We start from the raw sequence: 23624 nt of genomic DNA on the forward strand, positions 1-23624 counted from the left end.
ATCAAACAATTTTTTTTCTTTCCATTATATTTGTACTTGATGTGTACGAGGGTGTGTGCATGAGTGTGGGTGTGAATGTGTGCGTGGGTGTGTTTGTGGGATGTGTTTGTGGGTGTGTGCATGGGTGTGGGTATGGGTGTGTGAATGGGTGTGGGTATGGGTGTGTGCATGGGTGTGGGTGGGTGTGGGTGTATGCATGGGTGTGTGTGTGTGTGTGTGTGTGTGTGTGTGTGTGTGTGTGCGCGCGCGCGCGCGCGAGTGCATGGGTGTGGGTGTATGCATGGGTGTGGGTGTGGGTGTGCATGGGTGTGGGTGTGGGCGTGGGTGTATGTGTACGAGTGTGCAAGCACAGTACACATGTGCTGGTCAAGGGATACAAGGTTTGGCACCAAGTGCCTTTCCCTGTCGAGCCATGTGGCTGGCCCTGGTTTTATTTGTTTTTTTGAAGCATTCCCATGTGGCTCTGGCTGGCCTCCAGCTAGCAGGTCTTGAACTCTTGGCCCCCCCTACTTCTACCCCTCAAGGGCTGGCATACAGGGCGCTGTTCTTACTTGTTTCTGTTTTTGTTTGGTTTGGTTTTGCTCAAGGTACTAGAGATTTCACCTAGAGCCTCAAGAATTGCAGGCGAGTGTTCTGCCACTGAGCTATCCTGACCCCCACAAACCAATTTTTATCAGCATAAACACACATGTCTGCTTCCCAACTTTGAGCACAAAAGTGGTGGACTGAGCTAAGCGTGGATGTGGCCTGTTGAAATGCATCACAGCAGCAGCTCTTCACAGAGTGCAGCTGTTCCATCTGGGCTTGAGCTGAGTGCCAAGGTCCAGGGGGGTCCCAGCTTCCTGGAACTCCTCTCTCAGCTGTCTGTACTGTGGAGACGCCATTCCCAAAAAATCTTGCTCATGCTAAGATTCACACACACCCCCCCCCCCTTCACCTCAGAGGAACAGGGACTACCAGAAACATTCTTTCCCCTGAGTTTGGAAACATTGTTAACAAACAGCTTATGAAGAGGCCAAAATGTAAGAGTGAAGAATTGCTTATAAGGCTGAGAGGGTTAGGGGGATATGGGGACATGTTCTTCAATGGCCATAGAGGATCCAGGCCATGTGATGGGCAGATGCACTAGGGGCTCTAAATTGAGGGGTGTAAGGAGCCTGAGGCTCCTTACTCCTACTCACCTGCTCCAGCTTCCACAGGGGTGGTTTGCTCAGTCTTTGTCCTCTTCAGAAGCAGTAATTCTCCTCTCACTAAAGCTGGATGCTTGGCTGCACCTCTCTATGTGTGGTGTTCCCTTTCCTTGTCATTGGTACACCCTAGACATTCCCAGTAGGAGAGCTGCCCAGAAACTTCTTCACATACTCATCACATAGCTAGTAGGAAGTTTGCTTTGATCTGAAATCATAACAAGAAACCTGTGAATTTGTTATCTTGCAGGTCTCCAGAGTTCTCGAAGTAATCCTTCCATCCAAGCCACGCTCAATAAAACTGGGCTCTCATCATCCTTCAATAGCCACCCACAGACATCCGTGGCCAATGCATCTGCTCTTCACCCTTCGCTCCGTCTCTTCTCCCTTAGCAACCCATCTCTTTCCACCACAAACCTGAGTGGCCCCTCTCGGCGCAGGCAGCCTCCAGTCAGCCCTCTCACGCTCTCTCCTGGCCCTGAAGCACATCAAGTTTTCAGCAGACAGCTCTCTTCAACCAGCCCCTTGAACCCATATCCTGCCTCCCAGGTGAGGAAGACCTTCGAACCACCTACATGCAACAGGCTGAGCAGTTCATGGCTTTTCCTTCTGGGCCATTTTGGGGCTGGTCCATTGTTACTGCACTGCACATCCCCGGGATTGCAAATGCACTCTTATCACTTCTGTCTTATTCCTAAAATAAGAGGGCAGAGCTGTGCATGAGTCAGAATGCACTAATGATTTTCTAATTTTCTAACAGCAGGCTTGTGATATTTATTGCCCTTAAGCAGATATTAAACAATCTATAGTCATTAACTCATAAAGTTGGGGTTGGGGAAAGGAGTGGAGTGTGGAGAATGAAGGGCAGTTCGGGGAAACCAGGTTTAAATTGCAAACTGTACACAGAAAATCAAACATTGACGTAGCTACAGTAAGTCACAGAGAAAAGCCCGAAACACCACTCAGTCTTCCCTCATTCTACTGCCCACTTGAGAAGCGATACTCTCATTCTAGGAAATACTAGCTCTGACAAGGGCGATAGTGCTCTAAAGGAGTCTGCTTACAAAGAGGCATGTTTGGGAGTCACCGTAGATAGAAGTAGAGGAATGTCACACTGGGCTTTCTGCCTTTGTTTTTATTCTAAACTCTTGGTTCGTTTCCCCTTACCATACTCATTGGTAAATATATTTTTGATCCATTTACCACACCCTAGATACATTAAAACATCATTCACTACTCACTGCTTCATGTAAATGAGTAATGGTTTGTAAAGAACAGTCTGTAGAACACCAGGGAAGGAGTCACATGATCTAGTTATTAGTCACTCTACCAGTTCCTGGGCTGGGATGCTGACATTGTGAGCCACTTCTTCTGGGGAATATGAGATAGCATTTGGGAATTTTAAAAAGAAATTTTAATTTTTAAAAATGTTACTGGATTGCCAAGCAGTGGTGGCACACACCTTTAATCCCAGTGCTCAGGAGGCATAGGCAGGAGGATCTCTGTGAGTTCAAGGCCAGCCTGGTCTACAAAGTGAGTTCCAGGACAGCCAGAACTGTTATACAGAGAAACTCTGTCTTGAACCCACCCCCCAAATGTTACTGAATTCTGTTTAGTTTTCCTTTGTGAGATTATTTTATGAGCTATAAAAGTGTTCTTGCTTTCTAACTACATTTTAAGGGCAAAGAACATTGACTCTCTAATTTTATTTTATTTTTTGTTTTGTTTTGGTTTTGGTTTTTGAGACAGAATTTCTCTGTGTAGCCCAGGTTGTCCTGGAACTTGCTTTGTAGACCACTGAAATCCACATGCCTCTGCCTCTCAAGTGCTGGGATCAAAGGCGTGCACCACCACCACCCAGCTCTGATATTTTTATTATTATTATTTGTTTAATGTTTAAGCTTTAAAAAGTCTTACTCATGCATGTAGTTCCAAAAGGCAAATAGTTCTAAAAGGCCTGTCTCCCCTAATCCATTAACCACAGTTTTCACTGCCTGGAGTTGGCTTTTCCAACCATCTTAGCTAATCTCTTTGGTATAAACATGTTACTTCATGCTTCTTTTGTTGTAGCTTTTTGCTGTTAAGCATTATCTAATGACACCCTGCCATCCAATATTGCTTTCTTTCAACACTCCCACAGCCCTTCACACACACCTTACTCAGTCTGCTCACTTATTTTAATTTCAGTTAGAACAATATGTGGTGTTTGTGTTTCTATAGCTTCAGTGCTGTGGTTAGACTTGGCCCCCATAGTACACGATGAAATAACAAAGTGAGCATTTGTTTTGCTCCCAGATGTTAATGTCCTGCTTTCTGTTGTTGATCTGGCTTTCTAGCTTTGTGTTGCTATTTCAGTCCCAAACTCTGGTACTGGAAAAATCTATTCTGCCTTCCATTTAGTTAATAGTTGGCTAGATAGAGAACTCTTAAGTTGGGATGTGTCCATCTGGGACTTTAGAGGTATTGATTGACCTACTCCAGTCGTACACCTAAGACTTGGAATGGCATCTCCTTCACTCCTCTGGAAGAGTCTAGAATGGTCCTTCCTGTCTCCAGTATTGTGAAACTTTGGGATAGTGTGTCTTGGTATAAGTATGGAGGTTTGCTGAGTTTCTTGTGTCTAGAAACTTGTGTCCATCATTTCTGGGGATTTTAATTATTTCTTCAATGACATTTCCCTTGACTTTCTCCATTCCCTCTGGAATTCCTGTTTTACAAATGTTGAACATCATGAAATTTTCCTCTGATGCCTGTATTTCTTCTCTCTCCTCTCATTCATTCATCTTTCCTTGTTTTTATTTGCTTAGTTATTTATTTGGGGGTTTTTTGTTTTGTTTTTATTTGATACAGGGTTTCTCTATATAGCCCTGGCTATCTAAGAACTCTGTCTGTAGACCAGGCTGGTCTCAGAAATCTGCCTGCCTCTGCCTCCCAAGTGCTGTGTGCTACACAGCAGGCCTCTAAGATAAGCCTAAGTGTTACAATAGACAAGTAAACTTATTTCCTTGTCTCTTCCTTCCTATGTTTATGGTCTGTGTCTCTTTGGGCTCTGATGGGCATGCCGGGTACCCTGCCCACCTGGGCATGAGGCCGTCTGGCAGTCCTTGGTTCTCCCCTCACATTTAAAAACAAGACACTGAATTGCTGACAGGCAGCTCTGAGAGTAGGGGCTTACTGAGGCATACCTCATGATGGAACTATCTCTCTCATTTCTGTGGGGAGCGTCTGTCTAGTACTTCTATTTAGAGAAGTCTGGGCTGGTTCAAAGCCCTGAGCAGTACTATACTGTTTGCTATGTGGACTTGTGTCTGGAGAGCAGTCTCTGGGGCCAAGTTGGAGGTAGATAGCTCATCTTGTGGCATGCAGAGACCTTACCTTTACTCTCCAGAGCCAGCCTCCACTCCACAGCCAGCATCAGGGAGGGCAGAAACTCTGGCCAGTGCTCTTAGATTAGCATCAACCCCTGCTCCCTGCTGTCCCCAAGCCTGGAGCTCTTTAGAGATGGGTCACATGAATCAGATTAGCTCTTGGTTTTCCTTGATGACAACACGTGGCCTTCTCGGTTCTGAGGTTGTGTCTCTCCCATCAGTGTTGCTTGTGGCTGTGGTGTTGTCTGTTGGTGTTCACTGTTGTTACTGTTGTGTCAGTGTCTTGCTTTAGTAGAGTTTAGGACGGTTTAGGCGCAACCGAGAACTGTGGCTTTAACAACAAAGGATACATTACTTTCACTGAGAAAATGGGAAATTGGCTATATTCTTGTTTGTTTAAACAATAGAAATGTCACTGATAGGAAATGCTTTCAAGGGTGTGAAACTGAGATGAGCTTTAGAGGAGGAACAGAAGCAGGGAGAGAGAGGGGCAGGAGCAGGGAGGTGGAGGGGCAGGGGCAGAGAGATGGAGGGGCAGAGGCAGAGAGATGGAGGGGCAGGGGCAGAGAGATGGAGGGGCAGGGGCAGGGCATCTCGGTATGGTGGGGAGAAGCTCAGGCTCTCCTCTCACCTTTACTTTCCTAACCCTGAGGATCTTGTCACTTAGAAGCTAATGAGTCACTTGATTTATTTCACAGGTGGTATCCTCAGAGCAAAACCCACTTTCCTTCCTACCCACAGAAGCTCAAGCCCAAGTGTCCCCACCACCCCCTTACCCCACACCCCAGGAGCTGCCCCAGCCACTCCTGCAGCAGTCCCATGCCCAAGAGGCCCCTGCTCATCCACCCCAGGCAGCCCCCTCCCTGCCACAGTCAGACTTCCAGCTCCTCACTGCCCAGGTAAGTCCCTGTGGGACATGGTGAGGTGGGGATGCTTATTTCACTCTGCATTCCAACTATAATAGTTACGCCCTGTTTCCCAAAGGGCTCGTCTCTGACCAACTTCTTCCCAGATGTGGGCTTTGACCAACAGCCCATGAGGCCCAGCCCTGCCTTTCCTCAACAGGTAAGTGACCACTCCTGCCCCACCTTTCCTGAGGTATAAAATGCACCACCAAGATTGTTCTGTGTGTAGACTCTTCAGCCTAAGAGATGAGGCCTTCCTTCTGTTTCAGTCGTGTTCCATGACCAGGAGAGCTTTGTGTCTTCCCTATCAGTACCGGTGCAGCTGCCTTATGCCTTACATACCTTGTGTAGGGTCAGGTCTCAGCAGAGAAACTGTTGGAACAATAGTGCATTTGATAACACTCTAGTCATAGAGTTGGGAAGATAATTTAGTAAATAAAACACAAGGATTTGAGTTCCATCCCTGAAACCTACATTTAAAAAAGAAGTAGATGCCAGGTATAGTGGTGCACACCATTAATCCCAGCATTTGGGATGTAGAGGGAGGCAGATTTCTGTGGGTTTGTGATCAACTTTGTGTATTTAGAAGTTCTAGACCAACCAGCACTACATAATGAGACCCCCCCCCCCTTTTCAAAAAGACGAATCAGGGGCTGGAGAAATGGCTGAACAGATAAGAGCACTTGTTGCCCTTTTAGAAGACCCAGGTTTGGTTCCCAGCACCCACATAACAGTACAACCATCCATCACTCCAGTTTCAGGGCATCTAATGCCCTCTTCTGGCCTCCTTGGACACCAGCCATGCATGTGGTGTACAAAATATAGGTAGGCCAACACTTATACACATAAAAATAAATCTTTTAAAAACAAAAGATAAAAGAAAGAAATCCGGGGCTGGAGAGATGGCTCAGAGGTTAAGAGCACCGACTGCTCTTCCAGAGGTCCTGAGTTCAATTCCCAGCAACCACATGGTGGCTCACAACCATCCTTTATGAGATCTGGTGCCCTCTTCTGGTGTGCAGATATACATGGAAGCATAATGATGTATGCATAATAAATAAATAAAATCTTTAAAAAAGAAAGAGAAAGAAAGAAAGAAAGAAAGAAAGAAAGAAAGAAAGAAAAAGAAAGAAATCCTAGGTGCAATTGGGCACACTCATAATCCCATCACTGGCAAGGCAAGGACTATCCCTAGGGCTTTCTGGCCAGCTAGCCAAGTTTAGCTGGCCAAGGAGAGACCCCATCTTAAATTCAAAAGGTGGATGGCATCTGTGCAATAGCACCCAAGGTGTCTTCTGGCCTCCAGATACACACAGAATACACGTGTACATGCATACACACACACACACACACACACACACACACACACACACACACACACACACACACACACAGGGACCATAGCAGCTAACTAATGAACACTGGTACACATGTGCACATCTACCCAAAAGGGGCCATAGCGGTTAACTAACTAGTCAATCCCCTGTGTTGGGGAATCTGAAGGACAAGGAGGCACAGCACCTGGCTACAGTAGCAGAGTTAGAAAATAGTGTATATCTGAGCCTGCAAGCCTAGTGCCACACCCAGCTTAGTGCATGGCCTTCTAGGAGAGCTTAGCCCAGGCCTGGAATGGGGGACGCTCCTTCTACAGGGCATTTCCATCCAGCCACTCCTGTTTGCTTTTGTGTCTTTAATAGGTTTAGTAAGGTCTGGTCAGCCTCCAGGATGGAGTAAAAAATGAAGGGAGGGTTGACCCAACTTCAGAACTTAACAGTAGTAACACAAATAAAGATAGCGATAGCCAAGTAGCCAGTAGAGATGCCTTGTGACAAGAGTGAGTAGTCCTCACCTCTATGGCATGTTTGTTGTTGCTGTTATTGTTTTGTATTTTGTGGTGCTTGGCATCAGACCCAGGGTCTCACACATACCAGGCAAGCACTCTGGCACCAAGTTGCATCTACCTCATAGTTTTATAAAGAACCCCTCAGGCTAGATGTGGACCTGCACTTCCCTCAGAAGTGCTGGAGGTCTTTCTTTTGAGACATTTTTTTTTAATGATCTAAAAAATTAATTTCAGCAAAAATTCCTAAATCAGTCCCAATTCCTAGTTAGGCCTTAAAGGCTTTGTTCTAGAGAGGTGCTGGCCAGGTGTGAAGGGAAGATTTTCACTCTCACTTCCCTGGAAGCCAGAGAGCACAGAGGGAACTCTGATGGGCTCCCACATGTCTTGATGAGTCTGAGGAGCAGGGCTATCTGAGACTCAGAGAGAGTCTGAAATTGTGGCCTCTGGTGTCTCTTGGGATCATGTAACAGGCAGTGTATGGGCAGAGAAAAGCCACCCAAACTGGTCCTCACAGACCCCTCCTGATGCCCAGGGAGTGTTCTGTTATCATACAGCAAAACCCTCCGGGATCCTAGGCAGAAGGAACTGTGGGACAGTCTGGGGACACGCTGCATGAGTTGATTTTGATGCTTTCAGGTGCCTTTGGTGCAGCAGAGTCACCGAGAGCCACAGGACTCATTTCACTTGAGACCAAACCCGTATTCCAACTGTGGGAACTTCCCAAATACCATCCTGACAGGTGAGTGTGGGCCACCCCTCAGCTCTGTTGTTGATCTCATTTCATAAGTGTTTACCTCTAAAGATAGTTTAGATCATATCACATTCTGTAAATGAAACAGACCCCTAGACTCTGACTTGAAGATGCAGGTGTTCAGCCATAGAGACGGAGGCCAGCAATGAGGAAAGGGTCTACTGGTCAACACATTTCTGAAATAGTCTCGGGTGACTGAAAACCATTCAAAAGGGGGAAAACTATAGAAATTCAAAGATTTATTTGGACATGGCAGTGCACAGCTATAATTCAAGCCCTTGGGAAGCTGAGACAGGAGGGTTCCCTTGAGTCTGAGGCCAACCTTGGGCTACATACAGAATGAGACCCTATCTAAAAAAACAAAAGCTAACTCCAAGGCCAAGAGCTGTGGGCCTGGGAGTGTTCGGTTATGTGGGTGCTCACTGGCCTGTCTGGGAAGATAACAGGATAGAATGCTGGGGACTGTCACTCTTTAGAAGCCTCAGTCCTCCTGTCCCTAAATCTCTTCTCTGCCCCTTTCAGAAGATCCAAGCACCAGTCTGTTCAAAGGCCTTAGTGGGGGGCTGTCGGGCATGCCCGAGGTTGGCCTGGACATGGACACTCCGTTTCCATTGGAAGAGGAGCTGCAGATTGAACCCTTGAGCCTGGATGGACTCAACATGTTAAGTGACTCCAGCATGGGCCTGCTGGACCCCTCTGTGGAGGAGACATTTCGAGCTGACCGGCTATGAGCACAGTACAGTGGAGCAGGGGGCCTGAAAGGGCCAGAGCAGAGGCTAGAATGGAGGGAGCCGTGCTATCCCAGGCTCTCCTCAAGTCCTAGCTCAGATGTTGTGGCTTTCTAGACACAGCTGCATCCTGCCTCTCCAGCCTGTGACACCAATTGTACTGCCGCAAGCCAGCTGCTTTGGAGCTTCTGATGACTGCGAAGTTCACCGTGTCACCTTCATTCTTTCTATTGTCCATCTAGTCAGTGTGTAAACGTAGAGAGTGCTGTATAACAGGTAGCCTCTGGAATGTCCTCAGTCTCTGAACCACAGATCCCAGCCAGCACTGAAGATGCAACCCAATGTGGGAGTCAGTCAGGAGTCAGTCAGGAGCCACGGAGTTGGTTCAGTGTCACACAATGACGGTACCAGAGCACCGTGATGCCTTTGTGTCTGACCAGCAAGGCCAGGCACTGCCCCCCTCCCCAGCTGGTGGATAGTCTGGGCCTCGCCATTGCTCTGCCAGATGGGGTAATGAAGTGAAGCAGCCCCCACCTGTCCCAGGGCGGCTGTCCTTAGGCAAGCTGAGCTCAGTTTGCTTTCTCCCAGTCTGTGACCTTTGCTGCTGCTTTCCTGTACACGGACCTTTTTCTCACGGACAAGAGCGAGGGAGACTCATTTTCTCACTGAAGAAAAGTTCCCTGGGAATAGGATGAGTGTAAAGTGAGAAGTGCTCCCTCTAGGAGGCTGCAGGTATGGCACCTGCACAAGACGTCCTCCATCTTAGGCCGGCCACCCAACAGCCCCACGGGGGCAGAGCTGCTGGGACTCCTGTCAATGCATAGCAGCTGAACTGCCCTCTTCCTCCCAGCTTTCTCTGTTTAATGCGATCCCACTAGACTGTAAGCTTCAAGAGGGCAGGAGCTGTGCCTTGTCCCTTCTTGAGCCCTTAGTGCCTACCAAGTGCCTGGTAAGAATGAGTGCTGTGTGACTGGGTGTAGCACCCAGTCATGGGTGAGTGAATGAATATGCCATGTGGTGGGACAGTCTGACCTGTAGCTATGTCTATTCCCTGCCTAAGCTCAGAGCTTAACCTTCACATACTGGTGCCTTTAATTCACACTCACTTGAATGTGCCTTAACACACTAGATGACCAGATCTGTCACTAAGCTCATCCTAGTGACATCCTCCTTGGATTATGTCCCTCAGCAGCTGGGTGGGAATCATCCAGAATGTCTGAGCACACCAAAGCCCCTAAGTGCAGGGCCCCTGGGGTCTTCACTGGGCCCCCACAGCAAAATCTTCCTACTCAGATCCATGTTTTGTTCTAAATTGCCTAAAATAGAGGTGCATACTTTGAGGTTAAGAAATGAGTTTATGGTAAAGGAGGCCTGATTAATGGGACTCTTGTTATTCACTAACACCTTATCACACAATAATTTGACCAGATTCTACCACCACTGCCCCCTAGCCCTGAGTGGGAAAAGTGGTAATGCCCACATAGCACACAGGGGAGGAGCCAGGCATGAGAGAGATGGAGGAGGGGCCGGGGGCTAAAGGAGAATCTTTGCTTGGACCACAGCTACCCTTCCTGGAGACATAGGGGTGCAGCTGAGGCGCAGTGACTGTTTCCACCCAACAAGCAAGAATGAAGTTGAAGGAAGCTGACACCTCTCTGCCTGTGGACAGGAAGCTGCTCCTGCACCTCTCCACAGCTTGTCTGCATCTTCTCTTCTTAGGCCTTTTTTATGATCCTTCAAACAGCCCTGATGGTGCCGTTCTCCGCCTTCCTCTAGGACCCAAGAATTTTGTGTTCCTGTTTACCTCGATCACTGCTGTTGAATTGGGAAACCAAATTAGAATCCTCTCTACCAGATTCCACCCCTAGAAGATGCTACTGGCCTCTGCTTGTGATCCCTGTTCCCAGTGGGACGGACTCTCATATGCTTTATGCCTGAGATCACAGAGCAGAGTGACTTTAGCTAAAGGGAAAGCATTTCACTCCTCATGGTCCCAGCTCCCCACCATGCCTACAGAAGCCAGCTCCTCTGTCACAGGCCCCTGAAATCAGATCAGAGCCTTCAGGCAGGGATCGGTGCTGTTTTAAGAGTTTAGAGCAAAGGGGGGGGGCAGCACAATCTGCTCTCTGCATTGTGCCTTATTCGTGGGTTCATTTCATCAGGGGAACCCTGCCTTGTTACAGGAGACCCCAGAACCTCATACCATGAATTGCCCTGCTCCTGGGATATTCTCCAGCTGATGGGGAAGTACTGGCTATGGGGGAAATAGATTAAACAACAAAAAAGCAAAACAATACAAGATAGCACTGAGTTAAATCTGCTGTTAGGCCCACCAGCCTGATGTTTCCATGGGAGGAGCTTTAAGCCACTGGAGATCCCACCTTGTCTAGATGGTATTGAGGACACTGGGAGACAGTGTCGTCCCACCCCGGCCATGTAAGCCTGCACTTGCTGCTGCCTTTGTGACAAACTTGCCTCAGGCCTCAGCACTGAAGTGGCTACAGGCGTCCCCAAGCCTGCTGTTCTGTGTTTTAACTTGGTCACACCAGCTGTACTCATCTTTCTAGCAGTGTAGCGGTTGTGGGTTTTAGGATATGAGTGTGAGGAGATGGTCTGATCATGTCAAAGATCAGTTCTCCTTTGCCTTCTTCCTTCTTCTAAGTCTACTGTAGTCTCTGAGCTGAAAAGTGGTGTATTCATGCTCACGCGTGTCTGAAGACATGTCCTGTTGGGACTCTCCGGGGCTCTTCTGGTTTATGCACAGCATAAATGATGGTTCCCAGCATTTCCACTGCTCCAGGATGGGGCCATCCCAGTAACTAATCAGACTTCCTGCCATGCCCTAACTCCGGTCCTTTGTTAAGCAATATTGAAAGATTGGACTTTGTATAAAGTAGCTTCCAAGTTTTATAATGCATCATTTTACATCTTTCGTAATTAAAAGCAGCACAATATGGTTGTATCTGCTCTCTGTGTTTCTCTTTGACCTTGAGTGCACTGGCTCGGTGGGAAGCTTATCTGGCTGTCTCTGCCTGCTTGGCTGGCCGTCCCTGATTTCTGAACATTGTCCAGCCTGGTCCTTCCCCAGCCACCTGTTGAACATTCTCATTATATATGCGAGGTGCACAGCCCCTTTGAACCTGGGTAACAAGGACAGGGCAGGGGGCCCTGGGTGGCTGTCTTCTGCTTTTTCCTGCCTCCACCGAAAGCCCCACCCACTACACACACTCTGCTGCTCTGTCCTGGACCAGCCTTGACCCCTCCTCCTAGTGCCTTCTGCCCTCATCATGAACCTCCTCTCCTGCAGAGGCACTCCCCCTCAGCTACACTGATACTTGTCTTAGGGGTGACTTCTAAGACCTTCTTCAGAAATCTGGCCTCTAGGCAGCACCTTCAGAGCCCTGCATCTCATCTCTGATCCCACCATGAACCTTTTCTCACCATGCTTGGCCACTTCCTTTTCCCTCTCTCCTGACTTGGTCCCCAGGGTTAGTAGCCTCCAGGATGCCCTCAGGAAGCTCCTTTTGCTCTGACTCCCCACACCTGGCCTTTGACCTTCAGAAACACAGCAAGCCCACCCTGCCCACTATCCCAGTCTTCGGCTCTCTTTAGGGCCCTCCGTTTGACCTTGTTGTACCTTCCCTCTCATCCAGCCACCCCAAGCAATCAGCACCAGCTCTTTCCCTCCTCTGTTCCCTATTCCATCCTCTTCAAGCCTGGCTTCCCCTCAGACCACAGGCTGTCTCCTTCCTTTCCCAGAAGACAGCTCTACACAGCCTTTGCCTCATATCTGCCTGACTGCCCTCTGCCTGCATACACTGCTGCTGGCCTTGTCAGGTCCTGCTCCATGTTAGTCCCTATCCTGCTGACCCTTCCCCAGGGCCGCTGAAGCCCTCCCCGGGCCACACCCCTTCCCTTCAAACCCTCTCTGGCTCCAGTAAAGCTTTCCCTGTTCCACACTCACGTCCACCATCTCCCATATGGCCCCTGGCCACTGCCCCAGGCTACCTGATCCTCTTCCTCCAAGCTAGTGTCCCTCACCCTCTATCCCCACTTACCTGTTGGCTCGGGCTCATCCACATCGCCACTCCATCTTCCTGCTGCTTGACTTGTAAATCTCTGTGTGAAAAAGCATTCTTCTTCACCTGCCTTCCAGACCCACCTACTCTTCAAGTTCCGGGGCCTCAAGAACTAGGTTGTGGCTGCTGACTTTATTCTACATCCCAATGCTAGTCAGTACCTCCCAGCTGCTGAGTTCCCTCTTTCTCTGTCACAGCCGCCACCCTCATGCTCAAGCTTCAGCACAAACCATTCTCTGCACACTCCTCAATGCAGCCTGAACCCCAGTGGACCACCCAGAACCCCCTCTTCCGGCTTCCTTCTCATCCCCTGCCTCACCCAGCAGCCTCTGCCTACACTCGGCAGAGTGGTAATTTTTTTGCCATAGTTTTTGCTCATGCTTTGAGAATTTCTTTTTTTTTTTTCTTTTTCTTTTTGGTTTTTCCAGACAGGGTTTCTCTGTGTAGCTTTGGAGCCTATCCTGGCACTCGCTCTGGAGACCAGGCTGGCCTGGAACTCACAAGAGATCCTTCTGGCTCTGCCTCCCGAGTGCTGGGATTATAAGGCATGCACCACCAACGCCCAGCATGCTTTGAGAATTTCACACATGTATATAATGTATATTCATTATATAACACCCATTCCCCTTTCACCTCCTCCCTCCTCCCAGACCCCACCACCACCCCACCCTCCTAATGTCACTTACTCTTTTCATTGCCCACAGAGTCCAGTAGGTGCTGTCCTTACCTGCACAGGTGTAGGGACAGCCACTGGGACACAGGCATCCTAACGGGCCATTGGCCCTCAGAGTGACAGATTTTATTTCACTTCTCTGTACCTCTAAAATGAAACAAACACCACCATTTCATGACACTGGCGTGTGATAATTGAGCATGCACAATTCAAGAACTTAGGATTGTTTCCAGTGCCTAGGAATCTCTCGGCAATGCCAATTTTTGTTGTTGTTGTTGAGACAGAGTCTTGCTGTGTAGCCCTGTCTGGCTTAGAATTCACAGATTTGCCTCTGCCTCAGTCTTCAGAGCTGGAATTAAAGTCCTGTACCACCACATCTGGAAGTCAATGTTATTATGACTATTTGTTACATGAATCTGTCTCTTTAAAGGCAGTATTTACTGATGCCTAAGAATACTGGATTTGTACAACACTTGATTTGAAATCCCAGATCTTCGCACTGGAGGATTGCTCCAAGTGGACATCACTATGGGCTTCTATGAGGCTGAGGAAAATAAGGTCTGCAGTAAGGTCTTAGAGGTGGCTGTGTCCCCATGTGAACACTAGATGGAGCTGAGGCTCTGAGTGGTTCTCAGGACCCAGAAACAAGCAAAGAGAGTCTCTTGAAGCCCTTGGTCTCTGGAATAGTGGCATCAGTAAGGAATGACTCACAATAGCAGAAGGTCACTAGCTCCTTAGTGACCACTACAGACTATCAGACACTGCTCATCACACGTCCCTTCCAGCCACCTAAATGCAATGGAGGGCAAGGTGACTTTTCCACTTTACAGAGAGGCTCAGAGTCACCAGCTGCAGGTGGGAACACAAGGCCCTGACCCTAGGGAGACTGTCTCCAAGGGTCTCTTCTTGTCTCTATACTTGTCATGGCACCGGATTCCCAAGGCTTGAAGGCACATCCTACAATTGGGCAAGCTGGTGTACACATGTAAGCCCAACACTGTGGAAGTAGAGCAGGTATTCAAGGCCAACCCCAGCTATATAACAAGATTGAAGCCCAGCCTGGGTTACATGATAACTTGTCTCAGAAAACACACACACACACACACACACACACACACACACACACACACACACACACACACACGAGGGCTGGAGAGAGGACTTGTGGTTGAGTACTGGCTGCTCTTCTAGCGGACCTAGCACACACATGGAAGCTCACAACTGTCCATAACAGCAGTTCCAGGGGACCCCATGCCCTTTTTCTGGCCTCTGTAGGCACTAGATACATGGATTGTACAAGCATACATGCAAGAAAAACACCTTAGCCATAAAATAAAAAATAAATTTGTAGATCCGAGTGTGGTGGTGCCCACCATTATCCCAGCATTCAGGAGGTTGAGACAGGCGGATTTCTCTGAGTTCGAGGCCAGCCTGTTCTACAAAGTGAGTTCCAGGATAGCCAAAGCTGTTACACAGAGAAGCAAACACACAACACACACACACACACACACCATGTTTTTTTTTTTTAATGTAAAATTGAAAAATGTTTTAAAAGGCTTTACTGGCCTGGAGAAGCTATGAGGCCCTGAATTTGATCCCCACCACTTCCAGGAAGAAAAAACTTTTATTTTATAAAAGTAGGTGCACATTCCTTATCACAAAGGCAAAGTAGCATGGAGTGATACCAAAGGCAAGGCTCTCAAGTGGTTTGGAAGCTAGAACTCCCAGAAATAATCAGGCTGACACCCAGACAGCACAGGTGGAGAAGTCTGCACCAAGGATAACTAGAAACAATGATTGGTGGGTACGGTACAGAGATGGCATCCTGTAATAATGTGCTTTTTAGGAAAAAACAAAAAGATTCAGTTTAACAGATCAAAAGGAAATCTCCACCTGAGGAAGTTACCAAGCCACAAAGAGTGGCGCTGACTCTTCTGTTTCTACAGTTTTTCCAAAGAGAACTATTAAGCAGTTTGGTTTGTGCTTTGGCAGGTTGGGAGTGTAGAGGGCATCTCCCTGAAACCCAAGGCTTCCGGAAAGGAAGTGAGCTCACCACCACTTCCTAGTTCCTTCCCCTCCTAAATTTTACAAGTTTGAGTTTTTCCATTGTCAAGGCTTATACTATTTACATCCTGTCCTGCGCCTTCATTCCCACCATTGTTTGGCCCCTGTTCCAGGATTGGATTTCTTGCTCTGCTTGTCCCTTCAGAATGGGCTTCCTATTCCTTAACTATTGTCATTTTCTTATGATTTTGTCATCGGGATCTTCCAAGAAGGGCTGAGCTGGTCACAGCCACAGGTGTCTGGCCATTAGGCTACAACCTTGAAGTGAGTAGGAAAACATTTTCCAATGCACTGATATATGTTTAGGAAAATGGATAGAAAAGACACCTATAGTGATATATTATTTATGATTTATTAAAGCTTGCCTGAGGATTCAGAAAGCAAAGTCAGCCACAAGCCATAGAAGCCAGGCACACACCTTTAATCCCAGCAGCCAGAAGCTAGGAGGTAGTGGTACACACCTTTAATCCTAGGACTCAGGATTAAGAGGTAGACAGATCTCTGTGAGTCCAAGGCCACCCAGTTCTACACAAGATTGATCCAGTCCTAAAGAGAAACAGCTCACACAAAGATGATCTCAGCACCTGGGATTGATCACATGCCTTTAATCTCAGCATTAGGGAGGTATTTAAGACAGGAGCAAGGTCTCAGTATCAGGCATTCATTCTCCAACCACATTGAGAATAGGAACACCCCAGCCCTGTTAGAGTAAGAGCTCTCTGGTAGCTTGGCCGCTTTGCTTCCCTTATCTTCAGCTTGAACCCCAGTATCTATCTCTGGGTCTTTTATTTTTTTCGTGTTGCAGACACCATCAGTATACCTTCCAATATGATTACATGCTCAGACCTGGAGTCCTGAACTTGGATTTGGTGATGTCTGCTTGAAGTTTTAGAATTTGTAACTAAAGAAAGTGGCTGGGCTGTCCTGAACAGGAGGCAGGTGGAGGGGAGAAAAGGATGGTGCCCAGTACTGCTTAGCACTGGGGAGTCAGGACTGAATTAGACAGCTTTTGCCTGGGGTTGCACATAGGCCAGTGAGGAAGCAAGATTCTTCAGTTAAGACAAGTAAAGCCGTGAACAGATTGTGGTAGCACATATGCCTGGAATCCCAGGAGGATCGGGAGCTTAAGGTCATCACCTGCAACATAGTGAATCTGCAGCCAGCCTGGGCTACATGAGATGGACTCAGAAACAAAAAAGGCAAAAAGAAAAAGAAAATGGATCTCTGGGACTTCCCACTTACTATTGCTGGCCTGTGATTGCCAACAACACATAGCTGCAACTGTAAAAAGTGACACCATGACTAAGGACACCACACACACCCACATACACACATATACAGAGTTCCAGGCCAGGCCAGACTATAGTGTCTCAAAAGCCCAAAACAACAAAAACAAACAACCCCCCAACAAGAAATAACAAAAATGTTCTACAGTTCTTGGCTTCTTGCCTCTGCCTGGACCCCTGTGTTCAACAGGTACGTGTAGTCCAAACCTTATTTATTACCTCAAACCCACACCTCAGTGGATCAGATAAAGGATTCCCAAGGAGAAGAGAAGGCCCCTTTCCAACTTTAAAAAAAAATAGTGGAGAGGGAGGCAGGAACTGTGGAAGACAAATGATGGCTCCATGTGCACACCAACACACAAAGATTGTGTCATGTTCATGATTAAGTATATGCTAATTTATTTGGTTTTTCGAGACAAGGTTTCTCTGTGTAACAGTCCTGGCTGTCCAGGAACTCACAGAGATCTGCCTGCCTCTGCCTCCCAAGTGCTAAAGTCAAAGGTGTGTGTCACCACCGCCTGTCAGTATATGCTAATTTAAACAACCATGATCCATATATTGCTAACGATAACAGATTTTTAAATTCCACCTGTGCTCAGAAAGAGCTGTACCACAGATGGACTGATGCTCAGGACAACAGCCTTTCTAGGGGACAGTTTGGTCCTCGCTATCAGCAGAATCATTGAGGTCTTGGAAGAAAACATAAAATATTTTTATATTCTTGGAACAGAGAAAAACTCTCTAAGCAAAATCTTTAGAAATCCTAAGATTTGACATCATAAAAAGGAAAAGCCACATAGTGCTGGAGCCCACAGCAAAGATAAAGAACAAACGACAGATACTTCATGCAACATGCATAATCACCCTAAGATACAAAGGGCCCCTCACATCAGAGGATGACTTCATAGCCCAATACAGACACAGACCAAGGATAAGAACAGTCAATTTATGGAGAAAAAACTCCATGGCCAGCTGTTGAGAAAAGACTTGCTGCTCACTGTAGATCAGAGAAATGCAAATTTTTTTTAAATGGATCATATCTAGCATCTGTGGGAGGAAGGGAACGCGCCTGTAGTCTGTGGGCATTGCTTTTGTATAGCCTTCTGAAGGGCCTTTGGAATACCCTGTCAACATGTCAAATGTGCAGATAAACTTGTAGCTATTTGGCTTTTGGCAATCCAGACTCAACTACACTTGGCAAGGAATGTCTGAATCAGAGAGAGAATGGCATCGTCGGAACAGCGGGAGTGGGAAGAAAGGAATAGCTCACTTTTGCAATTGTGTGTGTGAGAGAGAGAAAGAGAGACAGAGACAGAGACAGAGAGACCTCTCATGCACAGGCACAAGTGGTGTATATGTACAAGGGGCTGTGTGTATGTCAAAGGACAGATTTTCTACCTCACCTGTCTCTTTCTTCTTTGCTTTTTTTGTTTTGCTCAAAGACAATCTGAGTTTAAAAGAAAAACTCCAGGGCAGGCAGGGTGATGGAGGGAAATGGGGAAGGGGGACAGAGGCGGCCATGTCATTGGCAGCAGCTGTGTGGTAGAAGCAGGAGAGGAAATTGGTCCAAAAGAGACAGAGAAGGAAAAGTTGGGAAATTGGGCCTTGAGTTTTTCTCAGCCCTGACTCAGAGCCATGGGCAGCCTCAGCAGAGCCCTTGGCTGGCTCCATCAGCCACAGCCTCCTCCCACTTTGTGTTTTAACAGGTCTTCATATCGTTCTGCTGTCCATCTGGCCAGTGAGCTTCTAGGCTATTCTCCAATTTCAAATGTGCACCCACTGTGCCCAGATTTTTTTTTTTTTAATCAACATGGGTTCAGGATCAAATTCAGGTTGTCAGAGGCAGGCTTGCATGGCAAGCACGTTTCCCCGCTGAGCCATCTCTCTGGTCCCTCTTTTGTTTTGTTTTGTTTTGTTTTGTTTTGTTTTGGGACAAGTGCATCAGATATCCCAGACTGACTCATAAAGTAGCTAAGGATGACCTTGAACTTCCGACCCTCCTGCTTCTACATCCTGAGTGCTGGCATTACAGGTGTGCCCCACCGTGCCTGGTTTGTTCGGTGCTAGGGAGGAAATCCAGCTAGGAAATCGTGCTAGGTAAACACTATCAACCAAGTTACAGTCTCAGCCCAGTTTGGTACTGTATTTATTTTGTATGAACACTAAAAAGGGAAATTGATTTTTATAAAAAAGGGAAAATGTTCAATATCTGCTTCCAGGAAGTTGGAAGACTGAGCTGAAATTCTGGCACCTTCTGCACAAACGTCTACCCAGACCAGATGTCAGCCACAGCCAGCGCAAAGAAGGCTGAGGGAGGCACAGCATCCATGCAATACAGCCTCTCCCAAGGGAAGGGGGAAAAGCTGAGGATGCCCCCCCACAAGGAACCCCATATCCATACCCACACACACACACCTGGCTGGAGGCTGACACAGGGCAAGGTGTAGCCACCAAGTGGGCACCATCACGACAGAGAACAGCCCAGGGAACAGGCCCACAACCTAGCCCTCCAGCATCTGGTGTGGAATTGTTCTGGGTGGAAAGAAGATGGCTCACCCACGTCATCCCCAGGTGCAGAGCATTTACGGGGAGGAACTAGAAATTTGGGAGCCCAGGAGAAAACCTGTGTGCTGAGGGCCAGGACTGCGGTGAAGCTGGGCTGGATGCTGGTGACTCTGTCTTGTGGAATGTGTCCCTTCTCCTTGCCTTCACCATGGTCTTGTCTCTCTCGGAACCCATTCCTACTAGACACAATGGTCAGAACAGCTAACGCCTACTGAGCATGGACACTGTGGTGGTGTGAGAATGGCATCCAGAACCTCATATAATTGAATACTTGATCCCAAGTGGGTGGCCCTCGTTAAGTAACTTCAGGAGGCATGGTCTTGCTGGAGGTGTGTTGGGGGTGGGGGAGGCTTTGAGAGTTTAAAAGACTCCCACTGCTTGTTGGTGTTGTCTCACGACTTTAATCTGCCAGCACTCAAGAGGCAGAGGCAGGTGGATCTTTGTGAGTTCAGGCCAGCCTGGTCTACAGAGTGAGTTCCAGGACAGGCAGAGCTGTTACACAGAGAAACCCTGTCTCGAAAAAACAACAACCACAACAAAAAATAAACAAAGCAAAAAACAGGCTGAGCAAGCCAGTAAACAGCACTCCTCCATGGCCTCTGTTTCATTACCTGCCTCCAGGTTCCTGTCTTGAGTTCTTGCCATGGCTTCCCTCAGTGGTGGACTGGAAACATAAGACAGAGAAGCATAAGATAAAATGAACCCTTTCCATCCCAAGTTGCTTTTGCTTAGTATTTTATCACAGTAATAGAAAGTAAACTAAGACAACTAACAACCTAAAATATTTTCATTAACAAGAATGTCCATAGTCATTAAAGGCTCACAGCAAATATCTTACCAAGAAAAGAGCCAAACCAATAAAACCATCATGGACACATTTCTGAGAGGAAGAGCCTCAGCCCAAGGAGGGAGTCCAGAAGAAGACATGGTCATCACAGGAGGTGATAACCCCATGGGTGTCACTATCCCTAAAGACCAACCAATAGGACAAGCACAGGAGAGGGATACAATGTTTTAATTTTTCAAGTGTGTGTGTGTGTGTGTGTGTGTGTGTGTGTGTGTGTGTGTGTGTGTGTGAATGCAGTGTCCTCTGAGGCCAGAGAGTGCATTAGAGTCTCTGGATATGGGTGATAGGAATCAAACTTGGGTCATCTTCAAGAGTAACAGGCCCTTAAAAAATATGTGTATGCATGTATATCTCTGTACCACATGTGTGCCTGGTGCGTGTGGAGGTCAGTAGAAAGCCTCCGATCCCCTGAAACTGGAGTTACAGGCAATTGTGAGCTGCCATGTGGGTGCTGGGAATTGAACCTGGATCCGCCAGAAGAGCAGTCAGTGCTTTTAGCCACTGAGCCATCACTCCAGCCCCTTGGGTCTTACTGTTCAATGAAAATGTTTAAAAGGTTTTTAAAGAACTAAGAATAGAAGTTTCTGGAATAAGGGCAGAGACGAAGACTCTGATTAGCCCATCTTGTCTGGTTGCACAAAGACATGCTGTGAGTTACTAAGCTCTGTCTGGGAGAGTGTCTGTCCAGCTTAATCAGGAGTCTGCCTCCTGGAGGGCTGAGGTTAACAAGCCGAATGCAATGCAATGGCCTCTGATTTGAGGACTGATCCTAACATCTCCCTGCAAGACTACCCCATATGGTCACAGTTACTCATGAAAATTCCTAAAATTACCCTTGAGTTTCTTTATTAAATAGTACTGCCTATCAGCCAATTTTCCTTCCATAAAGGGGACAGATGGCTGTCTCTCTGGATGACACCAGATGAAGTAGAAGGCTTGCCTTATGGGTCATGTTGTTTGAAAAATAGAGATCTGTCGACATAAGAGTCCCACTTCTCTTGAAGAGCTGCTCCCCATGTGAGAAGCGTATGAGACCCACATGGAGGACCTGGGAGAAGCAGGGAGGGTCCCACTAGGCTCTGGGAGAAGCAGAGCCTTCCATGTCTTCTGTCTCAACTCTGTCTCGGACTCTCTCTGTCTCTCTCTTTGTGGAACTATAATTGGGGTTCAGGCCCTATCTGAATTGTCCCTTCTTCATTCTCTTTATTTCCCTCATTTTCCTTCTGAACACGGTGTTAAAAACAATCACCCCATTGCTCTTTTGGGGTTTACACAGTTAGACAGAGGTCTGGATACAGGAAGAAAACTAATCTGACACCTCCTTCCAAGAGCCCCTGGCTCCAGGAAAGATCCCTATGGTCCTATTCCCTGAGCCTGATCTCTCCCGTGGAACATAAGGAGATTTGAGCATACAGAGTTACGCTCAGGAAGATCAGACAAGGATATTGCAGAAAAGGGGTGCTTCATCGTGTTAGACGGGCACTGGACCTGGGATGAATGGGCTCTTTGGAAACTGGGTTATTAAAGATGAGACAGACAAGAGCAGCCTGTATGGCCAGTGGGGGGAGGTGTTACTAAAGAAGTTAAAGGGGAAGATCAAGCTTTTAGGATAAAGTGTGATGATACAGTATGGGAGGAAAAGCAGACCTTAAGTTTCTGGATAAAATGAATCAAAGCGAAGAGAGCTACTTACAAAAATGTGTTCTGTCTGTCTGTCTGTGTGGAGTGTGTGTGTGTGTGTGTGTGTGTGTGTGTGTGTGTCTGTCTGTCTGTCTGTCTGTCTGTCTGTGTGGTGTGGTGTGGGGGGTGTGGTGTCTGTGTCTGTCTGTCTGTGTGGTCTGTGTCTGTCTGTCTGTTTGTGTGGTGTGTGTGTGTGTGTGTGTGTGTGTGTGTGTGTGTGTGGTATCTGTGTGTTGTGTGTGTGTGTGTGTGTGTGTGTTGTAGTTTGTATCACAGTTGTGTCCCAAGGGTGCATGTACGCTGGGTCCCAGTGGGTTAGCCTTTAGGAGGTAGAGTCTTGTGGAAGTCTTCAGGTAGCTGGGGCATGCCCTTCAAGGGGACTGTGGCATTCAGTCTCATCCTCTCTGTCTTTTGCTTCCCTGCCATGAGGTGACTGAATTTGTTCGGCCACAGGCTGACATACTGCCTTGATGTACTGCCTCCCCAAGGTCCAAAGCAATGAGACCTTTAAAAGGGTGAGCTGAGATAACCCTTTCCTTTTATACATTGTTTATCTCAAGTATGGCTATAGTGACAGAAAACAAACTCATACACAATTGCAAAATCCACAGCTTCTTCCTCATTTAAAGATGCTATAATTATATATCATGTCCTGACATTGCTGAGAGTCTGTGTAAAAACTTGGCCCACGAAGAATCGAACCAGTTTCCATGATTTAATGTGGCCAAGATTTTTGTCTAAAAAAATAATAATAGTAATATAATAAACTGCATGATGTCAAAGACAGCTCCAGGAGCAGAGCTGTCTCGGGAGACACCCTCCATGGAGCTCAGAGAGGGACTGACAGAGAAGGCTGGTGGGTAGCCAGCAAAAGGCACCTCCCCAAGACACAGCTGCTGGGGAGGCAGGGGTTCATAGGCATGGGCTTGGCCACAGAAAGGAAGCTCCAGTTTCTGTCTCTGATGTTAGATAAACCCCAGAAGACGGGGTGCCTGCTTTGGCCTCTTCATAAAAACAACATGCAGCAGAGTTCCTCGACCTGCTCCTGCATTGCAGAAATCAGCTGGTGCCCAGATGAGGACCTTGCCAAGGCCGGACGCTGGCCTTGGTCCTTCTCAGAGACTTTGGGGAGTGCATGGCTGCTCTGTACTCAAGCTGTGCTCTGAAAGGCAGGTGCTGGCATCCAGGGCCTGCCCTCCTACTGTGAGCAAAGCAGCTCCAATTGGCTCTGGTTGATTCATCTCCTTAATTTAATTGTTGTTTGATTTGTTGTATTTTAAATATCAGTTAAATAGCAGCTCTTTCCTAACCCAACCCTTCAAAGGTCAAACTCAAGTGATTTACATGTGGCTATTTATTTCTGTAATTCCAAATACTACGCTTCTATGACTTTTGGGGTCTTGGGGGTTTTCTGGGCTTACTTGCAGGGACGGGGCACATAACACAGGTCAGAGGATGGCCTGTGGGAACCAGTCTCTCATTGTACCATTCGAGAACCAGGAATAGAACTCAGATGGTCAGGCTTGGCAGTAAGCTCCTATACCCACCAAGCCAGCTTGCCAGCCCCTGTGTTTATTTTTTGGGATGGGGTCTTAATGCAGCTTAGGTTAACCTGTGCTCACCAGGTAGCTGAGGATGACCTTGAATT

At 47.4% G+C, this 23624-nt stretch overlaps 1 protein-coding gene across 2 annotated transcripts in view; it reads left to right on the forward strand.

Annotated features, from left to right (window-relative positions):
* The window catches only part of Crtc3 (CREB regulated transcription coactivator 3), a 109242-nt gene extending 97498 nt beyond the window's left edge, over window positions 1–11744 (forward strand). For both annotated transcript variants that reach the window (XM_027408262.2, XM_027408264.2), the window contains exons 11-15: window positions 1438–1736; window positions 5254–5454; window positions 5540–5620; window positions 7940–8042; window positions 8577–11744. In XM_027408262.2, coding sequence (XP_027264063.1) covers window positions 1438–1736; window positions 5254–5454; window positions 5540–5620; window positions 7940–8042; window positions 8577–8785 — 893 coding nt within the window. In that variant the 3' untranslated portion in view covers window positions 8786–11744. The remainder of the gene's footprint in view (window positions 1–1437; window positions 1737–5253; window positions 5455–5539; window positions 5621–7939; window positions 8043–8576) is intronic.
* Window positions 11745–23624: the final 11880 nt, after the last annotated feature.

Source organism: Cricetulus griseus, chromosome 3 (genome assembly GCF_003668045.3).
Source record: "Cricetulus griseus strain 17A/GY chromosome 3, alternate assembly CriGri-PICRH-1.0, whole genome shotgun sequence".
NCBI lineage: Eukaryota > Metazoa > Chordata > Mammalia > Rodentia > Cricetidae > Cricetulus > Cricetulus griseus.